We start from the raw sequence: 9,660 nt of genomic DNA on the forward strand, positions 1-9,660 counted from the left end.
GAGGCAGAGGCAGGTTCCCTGAGGGAAGCATGGGCCCCTTCTCCCACCAGGGTTGTCCCAGCAGGAGTTCATCTTTGCAGTCCCAGAGCCAGGGTGATGTGGGCACAGGTGTCAGGTCAGGGTGGTCGGTAGCCCTGTGCCCGCAGGAGAGATGTGGCCTGAAACCTGCTGCATGTGCAGGCCACACACGTGTGTGGTCACCTCTGCACATCCTGAGGTGACCTTTTTGGGGGGTTGTGATGGTCAGTGCATGTGTGCCGGCCTGGCTGGTCAGGGTTCATCTGCCTGCCCAGGAGCCTGAGTCTGAGGCAGGGAGGTGCTGGTAACTGTTCCCCCAAGGTGGCTCACCCACAGCACTGGGCATGGGCCAGGTCGTCCCTGCCCCTCAGTAAGCATGGGGACTGGCAGACCGTCTCATCCCTGGGGACATGTATCCAGCCACACATGGGCTGACCCCTCCCAGCCTCAGCACCCAACAGTTTGGTCCCTTCTCAGGCCATCCTGGGGCTCAGGGCTGGCACACTGTCTCTATCCCAAGGCAAGCACGGGTGGGCACACTGCCCTTGTCCTTGGTCCACCGTGGGACTGGCCCAGGCTGGCTGGGCCTGCACTCAGAGTCCCGGCCACACCTGCGGTCAGCTGCAGGCATATCACAGGGAGCACTGCCCAGGGCTCCAAGTAGACCAACTAGATAAAGATTCCCACCCACAGCCCAGGAAGATCCAGCAGGCAAGGGTGAGGGAAGGGCCCCGGGGTGGGGTGCTCAGAATCCCGGGCCACTCTGCAGTTAAGCACCATAAGTACCACCTCCCGGCAATGGCTGACCTCAGGGCACCACCTCCCGGCAATGGCTGGCCTCAACGAGGCCCTAGGGCCTCCCTGCAGCCCACGGTGTACATGTCCCTGGCACTCTCCCATCACTAGGCTGTGGTGGGGGTGTGTGGGGAGGCAGTGGTGCACAATGCAGGTGAAATAATACGAGAACATGCGCCCCATGGTGCATGCACCCATACACCAAGGGACTCGATGCAGGTAAAATAATGTGAGAACAAGCATCCAGCACCAGGGGACTCAGAAAATGTCGCGCACACACCCATTTTCTGTCTTTCTGGGTACAGTTTGGTTGGTGTGTGTGAGAGAGAGAGATAGGGAAGCTGCCATCCTGCCCACATGTGTATGTGTGTGTATCCAGCCCCACCCATGGGATGGTCCCCGCCCTGCCTTCCCAGTCACCCTCACCGGCCCAGGAGGGAGGGAAACCACCGTGGGGACTGGGATTTCTCAGAATTAAGGGGGCGCGCAGGGTCATGGGGGCAGACAGAATGACCCAGAAGGAAGGAGGCGTACACCAGACCCCAGATGGGGCCCACACACAGGCACGGACTCTCACGCAGACTTCGACCACGCACACACATGTGCACAGAGAGATGGGGCGGGCACACGTGGAGTTGGGACGCACCCATGATGTTCTGGGGCACAGGCCACTAAACCACAGAGCAGCAGAGATCAAAGGCCTGGGCTTCAAACTTAGTTTAAAATACTCTGGGCCTCCACCCCATAAGCCACAGGCTGCCAGTGGCTGAGAGAAGGGGACAGTGGGGGAAGGGCAGGGCTGCTGCGCTGCCAGGGACACTCCCACCATTGACTCAGGGTCGGCCGTGGCATTTGGCTTTGCTGGTCTCTAGGGCAGCTCCTTCCCCCACACTAGGCAGGAAAGAGGCCCAGGAGGCACTTTCTGGAACCAGGCACTTTTAATCGTGGAACCGAGGGGCCTGGAGTGTGAGGAGGGAGGGGCAGGGCTGGGGGCAGAGTTAGGGCCCGGGAACCCTCAGGTTAGGGTGAGGACCCTGGGGTCTGACTGGGTCAGCGTTAGGTGCCCATGTTGGGGCTGGAGGGCCCCAGGCTCAGGATGGGGCAGGGATGGAGGCCCCACAGAAGGAGGGCCAGGCTCCGGGGAGTCAGTATTGAGCCCCGGGGCAGCAGCCTGGGGTCAGTGTCCTGGGGCTGGGGGCCCCAGATCAGGACCCAGCCTGTCAGTCATAGTCCCCATCGTCAAATTTGGTGCTGAAGAAGGCGGCAGAGTCCTTGGCCAGCCGGGCCAGGTGCAGGGCACCAGTCACCACCAGCCCCAGGAGCAGCAGGGGCGGCACCAGCGTCCACATTGCGGCCAGGATGTTGTAGCACTTGGCCTTGGAGCCAAAACGCCGGGCCGCTTCCAGGTCACCAACCACCTTCTGATCTCGGGCCTGCAGAGAGACCACAGGGCCAGATGGCTTTGTGTCCTCGGGGCCTGGGGGTCCTTCCCCACCCCCACCCAGGGCACCTAGAAGGCCCCTACTGGACCCAAAATCCGGATGGAGGGTTGTGGCCTGAGGAGATGCTCACCAGGGCCCCAGCTATGGACCCAGGGGCCATCCCAGGCCAGGGTCAGCCTATCAGAGTTCTCTACGGGGGAGGGTCCTCCAGAGCGCAGAGACACCCCCAACCCTGCCACCCAGGAGCTGAAGTCAAAGGGACCTCTGCTCCAGGAGCCCCCAGCATGTGAACCCCCCTTGATTGCAGAGACCTCTGTGGGTGCCTCCCAATGGCCTGTGTGCTCTTGAATGCGCCAGACCCCCTTAAGAAGAAGCCCCGTGTTTAATGGAGAGGCCCCCGGCCTTGCCTTCCTGAGGAGCTCCTTCCAGGCCATCCTGATGGTGTCCCCTTCACAAGCGGTACCCACAGAGCCCCTCAGACAAGCGGATCCCCCCGCCGCCCCCAGCATGGCGAGGACCCCCCCACGGAGCTCCCCACCCGTCCCCCCACACCTTGGTAGGGCCCCCGCCCACCTTGATGGAGTAGGCCAGCGCCAGGAAACCAAGGCAGCACAGGTTCAGATAGAGGGTGCTGAACACTGACCAGATCAGGTGGTCTCGAGGTGGGGGGTGCGGGGCCCCCAGTGTGAGGGCTGTGTGGGCACCGGCCTTGCTGGGCGTGGGGGCCCGGGGGTCCTCGCGGGGATACGCGGTGTCCATGGGTTCCAGCGCCGTCTCTTCCACACTTAGACTGGTGCTGGGAGGGTGGGCTCCCACTCACTTATAGCCCTGCCGCCCTCCCGGCCCAGCCCCTCCATGCTATATATAACACAAATTACAGCCTGCAGGCCGAGGGTGCGGCCCGCCCCTTAGCCCCCACCCCAGGGAGCCCCTGTCCGAGGCTGCCTTGGACCACCCAGCAGGGCCCTCCTGCCAGACATCCCCAGCTTGGAAGGCGACTGCTGGGCGGTGGCAGAGACCCCCACCCACACACCTCATCCCCCCCACCCCATCAAACGCAGTGGGCAGACCATTGGCCAGAGCCCCCTCCCTCCAGGCCAAGAGGAGTGGGAGGTGCTGCCTCAGGGCCACGGGTCTCACAGTTCAGGGATGTACAGGAGCCCCCTCCTCAGAGCCAGAGCTGCTGACACCGCAGCCCCTCCATTCCCAGAACTCAGAACTCAACTCTGCCCCAACACTCTCGGAGCAGGAGCACCAGCGCCGGGCCCTAGGAGCGCCGGCGTCCCTGCGAGGGGGAAAGGGCGTGCGTGAGAGGAGAGAACCGCATGGGGAGAAAGCCAGGGGGTGCAGCCTGTTAAGAACCTGCAGGGGACCCCCAGGGGCCAGCAGCAGCTGTTAACACTGGTGGCGGGATGCAGGGAGCCTGTGGGCGCCTGTGGTGGACCTCCCCTCCTCAGCCTCCTCGCTGCCCTCCTTGATCCCAGAATGTCTGTGGTGAGTGGTCCTGCTTAGGGCTCAAGGTCCGCCCCAGTCTTTGTGGCTGCAGATGCCTCTGCGTGGTGACAACTCACATTTATGTCTTCAGCCCAGACTGCCCCCCAAAGACAATGGTTTGGTCCCCAGCTCTGGACTCACACACACTGCTCTGTGGACCTCCTGCTCTGTGGACCTCCACCCACTTCCCAACAATAGACCCTGGACCCTCCCTCCAAACCTCCTGTGTCCAGCCTTCCCCCGAGCAGTGGTGGCAACTGCACCCGGCCAGAAGGCTCAACTTCCCAGTCTCCTAGTCGGCCACGCTCCCGAGCGCCCGGGACTGAGCTGCCCTCCCTCCTCCAGGACCCGCACTCGCCACCGGCAGGGGATGGTTGGGTAGGGGGTTCCTTGCTGCTGTGCTTGAACCTGTGAACCCCAAATATCTGAGACAGGTCTCCGTTAATTTAGAAAGTTTGTTTTGCCAAGGTTGAGGACGTGCCCATGACTCAGGCTCAGGAGGTCCCGAGGATATGTGCCCAAGGTGGCCGGAGCACAGTTTGGTTGTATACATTCTAGGGAGACAGGAGACATCTGTCAACATGTGTAAGATGAACATTGGTTCAGCCTGGAAAGGCAGGACAATGCAAAGCAAGGCGGGAAAGACTCGAAGTAGGGGGCGCTTCCCGGTCGCAGGTACATAAGAGACAAAGGTTGCATTTTGCATTCTTTTGAGTTTCTGACTCGCTTCTCCAAAGGAGGAAATCAGATATGCATTTACCTCAGTGAGCAGAGCGGTGACTTTTTTTCTTTTCTTTCTTACTTTTTTTTGGTGAGACGGAGTCTTACTCTGTCGCCCAGGCTGGAGTGCAGTGGCGCTATCTCGGCTCACTGCAACCTCTGCCTCCCGGGTTCAAGCGATTCTCCTGCCTCAGCCTCCCGAGTAGCTGGGACTACAGGCGCCGCCACCACGCCCGGCTAGTTTTTGTATTTTTAGTCGAGACGGGGTTTCACCATGTTGGTCAGGATGAAAAAAAGCTAACTGTGTAAAGTATTTGAAGAGGTTTGTTCTGAGCCAAATATGACTGACCACGGCTCATGACACAGCCTCCAGAGTTCCTGCAAATGTACCAGAGGTGGCCGGGCTACAGCTTGGTTTTACACATTGTAGGAAGACAGAAGTTACAGGCAAAGACATAGATCAATGCAAGTGTAACGAAAAGAGTCCAACTCTGTGAAATATTTGAAGAGATTTATTCTGAGCTAAATATGAGTGGCCATGGCGCGTGATGTGGCCCTCGGGAGGTCCTGAGAACATAGGCCTAAGGTGGTCGGGGCGCAGCTTGGTTTTATACATTTTAGGGAGACATGAGGCATCAATCAAGTCCATTTAAGAAATACATTGGTTTGGTCCAGAAAGGCAGGACAACACAAAGCTTGTGAGGCGGTGGGCGGGGTGAGGCGGCGGTGTTCCAGGCTATAGGTGAATTTAAGCATTTTCTTGTTGACAATTGAGTTTTTTTTTTTTTTTTTTTTTTTTTTTTTGAGGCGGAGTCTCGCTCTGTCGCCGGGGCTGGAGTGCAGTGGCCGGATCTCAGCTCACTGCAAGCTCCGCCTCCCGGGTTTACGCCATTCTCCTGCCTCAGCCTCCCGAGTAGCTGGGACTACAGGCGCCCGCCACCTCGCCCGGCTAGTTTTTGTATTTTTAGTAGAGACGGGGTTTCACCGTGTTAGCCAGGATGGTCTTGAACTCCTGACCTCGTGATCCGCCCGTCTCGGCCTCCCAAAGTGCTGGGATTACAGGCTTGAGCCACCGCGCCCGGCCGACAATTGAGTTTGTCTAAAGACCTGGGATTGGTAGAAAAGGAGTGTTCAGGTTAAAATCAAGATTGTGGCTGGGCGTGGTGGCTCATGCCTGTAATCCCAGCCCTATGGGAAGCCGAGGCGGGTAGATCATGAAGTCAGGAGTTCGAGACCAGCCTGATCAACACGGAGGAGCCCCATCTCTACTAAAAATACAAAATTAGCCAGGCGTGATTGTAGCAGGACGAGCGGCAGACAAAACTCCTCAGACACCAAGTTAAAGAAGGAAGGGGTTTATTCAGCCGGGGCGTCAGACAGACTTCTGTCTCAAGAGCCGAGCCCCCCAAGTGAGCAATTCCTGTCCCTTTTAAGGGCTCACAACTCTAAGGGAGTGCGCGTGAGAGGGTCGTGATTGAGCAAGCAGGGGGCACGTGACTGGGGGCTGCATGCACCGGTAATTAGATTGGAACAAAACAAGATAGGGATTTTCACAGTGCGTTCCTATACAATGTCTGATCTATAGATAACAGAACCAATTAGGTCGGGTCGATCTTTAACTACCAGGCCCAGGGGGAGGCACCAGGTTGTCTGCCTGTGGATTTCATTTCTGCCTTTTAGTTTTTACTACTTCTTTCTTTGGAGGCAGAAATTGGGCATAAGACGATATGAAGGGTGGTCTCCTCCCTTATGATGGCGCCTGTGATCCCAGCTACTCAGGAGGCTGAGGCAGGAGAATCGCTTGAAACCGGGAGGCGGAGGTGGCGGTGAGCTGAGATCGTGCCACTGCACTCCAGCCTGGGTGACAGAGCGAGAGACTCTGTCTCAAAAAATAAATAAAAAATAAAGATGTGGAGACCAAAGTTATTTTGAAGTCTTTCAGTGGCTGCCCTTAGAGACAATAGGTGACAAATGTTTCCTATTCAGATCTTAGTTAATCGCTTCAGGATTGGGAGGGTCTGGAAGAAAAACACCTAGCTATGTTAATTAAGATTATTTACAGATGCAGATTTTCCCCCAACAAGGAACAGCTTTGCAGGGCCATTTCAAAACTTGGCAAAGAAACTTGTTTTGGGGGAATTTTGATTTTCTTCCTGCTTTTTTTTTTTTTTTTTTGAGACTGAGTCTCGCTCATGTTGCCCAGGCTGGAGTGCAATGGTGCAATCTCAGCTCACCACAACCTCCGCCTCCCAGGTTCAAGCAATTCTCCTGCCTCAGCCTCCGGAGTAGCTGGGATTACAGGGATGCACCACCACGCCCAGCTAATTTTGTATTTTTAGTAGAGACGGAGTTTCTCCATGTTGAAGCTGGTCTCGAACTCCTGACCTCAGGTGATCCGCCCGCCTCAGTCTCCCAAAGTGCTGGGATTACAGGCGTGAGCCACCGTGCCCAGCCCTTGTTTCATAACGTTATGCCAGAGTCAGGTTGGAAAGTAAGTCACGATATATAGGGTTAAATAAAACTCATCTGGTTGGCCAGGCATGGTGGCTCGTGCCTGTAATCCCAGCACTTTGGGAGGCCGAGGCGGGCAGATCACCTGAGGTCAAGAGTTCAAGACCAGCCTGGCCAACGTGACGAAACCTGTCTCTACTAAAAATACAAAAACAAAACAAAACAAACAAACAAAAACTCATCTGATGAGAAGTTACCATTTGTAGGGCATGACTCCCCAGGCCCCTTTGGCAGGAATTTGGGCAAGATAAAAAAGTCAGAGTTTAGTTCTCACAAGTAAGGTGTGTTGCTTCTGCCAGGAAAGGCAGGACATCTCAAAGGGGTGTGGTCACAGGTCATAGTGATACCAGTGCGCTTGGGGAGGTTCCCAATTGCCAGTGGGACCTGAACCCCCACGGGTGTCCAGGCTCTTGGCACAAGAAGGAAATTCAAGGATGAGTCAGAAAATAGTGAAAGCAGGGAGATTCGTTCAAAAGTGAAGGCCAGGCGCGGTGGCTCGTGCCTGTAATCCCAGCACTTTGGGAGGCCGAGGCGGGCGGATCACCTGAGGTCAGGAGTTCGACACCAGCCCGGCCAACATGGCAAAACCCCGTCTCTACTAAAAATGCAAAAATTAGCTGGGCGTGGTGGCGGGCGACTATGGTCCCAGCTACTCGGGAGGCTGAGGCAGGAGAATCGCTTGAATCCCGGAGGCGGAGGTTGCGGTGAGCCGAGATCGCGCCACTGCACTCCAGCCTGGGCGACAGAGAGAGGCGCCGTCCCCCCGCAAAAAAAAGAAAGAAAAGTGAAAAGTACACACTCAAGAAAGGGCCGTGTGGGCGGAGGCTCGAGGGTCACTTGCAAGGGGTTTGGGTGGAGTTTCCATCTTTCGGGGTTTCTTTCCCGGAGGGGGTATGCATGAAGATTCTTGCCAGAAGGTGACGATTTCTCAGAACTGAGGTGCCTCCCGTCTTTTCTACAGGGCAGCCTAGACGGTCTTTATTGGATGGCCGCTGAGAGGCCACGCCTGTCCTGTGGAGGGGCCGCGTCTCCCCGGCTTGCACCGCTTCCCCGCGTCTCCCTGCGCTGCAGGCCACAGCCCGATGCAGCGGCGGGGGGTGGTCCCAGAGCTCCTCACGCAGCCTCGGAGGGCGCGGCTGGCGGTGGAGGCGCAGAGGACATGTGGGAAGCGGGGCAGCAACGTTTCGCTGTAGCCCACGAGGAAGCAGCACGTGCGGGCAGGCGAGTGCCTCAGGACGCGGCACAGACCTCCCCGCGGCGAGCCCGGCGCGGTGCCCCCGCTGGTCACCAAGCGCCCGGGAAGGTCCCGACATGAACGTGCCACGGAAAACAGCCTCCGCCGTTCGCTCCAAGCAGGGCCCTCGCATCCGGGCTCCCCGTGGAGCGACCTCCGGCCTCAGGCGGGCGAGCGAGTGCGGCGCGTGTGCGTCCTCCCAGGTCACCGGCGTGTCCCGCTGGCCTCCGCGGACTCGGGCCGCCGGTTCTCGTTGGACGGCGGAGGCGTGCAGGAGCGCCCAGCGCGAGGCCGCTCTGGCTGCAGACCGCACCCGCGGCCGCCAAAGCGACGCGCCGCACGGAGGCCGCCATCTTGGGCCGGGCGCCCGCCCAGTCCACGGCGAGTCTGAGCTGCTGGAGCTGCCGCTGCGCCGGGGCGTGGGCCGAGTGTGTTAACGGGAGGGGGTCCTGGGGACGCACAGGTGACAGTCGCCACCCTGGTGGCTCCGGTCTGCCTTCGCCAGCTTGCCCCACACTGCTTTTCCGAGTCTCCTCCGCCCCCGGCTTCTGCAGCAACTGCAACAGTTTCCTTTGCTAGTCATGTGAGGCTGCTGCTTGGAATGTTCTCTTCTCCTGCAACGCTCCGTATTGTTCCGTCTCCTTTTGTGGATTTAAAGATTTTCTGATTGGCAGTTGGCTTAGAGAGTTCAGCTTTGGGTCCGGGCTGGGTGGCTCACGCCTGGAATCCCAGCACTTTGGGAGGCCGAGGCGGGCGGATCACGAGGTCAGGAGTTCGAGACCATCCTGGCTAACACGGTGAAACCCCGTCTCTACTAAAAATACAAAAATTAGCCCGGCGTGGCGGCGGCGCCTGTAGTCCCAGCTACTCAGGAGGCTGAGGCAGGAGAATGGCGGGAACCCGGGAAGCGGAGTTTGCAGTGAGCCGAGATCGCGCCACTCAATCCAGCCTGGGCAACAGAGCGAAACTCCGTCTCAAAAAAAAAAAAAAAAAAAAAAGTTCAGCTTTGCCTAAAGAGTTGGTTAGTCGAAAGAAATTCTCGAGTTTAGATAACAGGGACTGTGGAAGACGAGGTGCTTGTTACGCAGATGAGCCTCCAGGCAGCAGGCTGCAGAGAAGGATGATAAATATCTCTTTTCCACCCCTAAAAAGGGCTCTTAGTTAAGTATCTGTTCTGTTAGGAAAAAACCTAGAAAGGGAAGGAGATTCTTTACAGAATGCAAATTTCCCTAATAAGAGACAGTTATGCAAGGCCGTTTCAGAATATGCCAAAGAAATCTATTTTGAGGCTGGGCATGGTGGCTCACACCAGCACTTTGGGAGAATGAGGCAGAAGGATCTCTTGAGCCCAGGAGCTGGAGACCAGTCTGGGCAACATAGTAAGGCCCCGTCTCAAAAATAAAAAGTTTATTTTGGGGGTAAATAATTTTTATTTCCTTCAGAGCC

General features: G+C 57.6%; 1 protein-coding gene across 1 annotated transcript; it reads right to left on the reverse strand.

Annotated features, from left to right (window-relative positions):
* Positions 1-1,732: 1,732 nt before the first annotated feature.
* Positions 1,733-3,044, reverse strand: IFITM5 (interferon induced transmembrane protein 5). The gene is made up of 2 exons (XM_010354927.1): positions 2,829-3,044; positions 1,733-2,246 (listed from the first exon to the last, which is right to left on the reverse strand). The coding sequence occupies exons 1-2, from the start codon at positions 3,012-3,014 to the stop codon at positions 2,034-2,036; spliced, it is 399 nt and encodes a 132-aa protein (XP_010353229.1). The 5' UTR covers positions 3,015-3,044; the 3' UTR covers positions 1,733-2,033.
* Positions 3,045-9,660: the final 6,616 nt, after the last annotated feature.

The sequence above is a fragment of the Rhinopithecus roxellana genome, chromosome 15 (assembly GCF_007565055.1).
Source record: "Rhinopithecus roxellana isolate Shanxi Qingling chromosome 15, ASM756505v1, whole genome shotgun sequence".
NCBI classification, from domain to species: Eukaryota; Metazoa; Chordata; class Mammalia; order Primates; family Cercopithecidae; genus Rhinopithecus; species Rhinopithecus roxellana.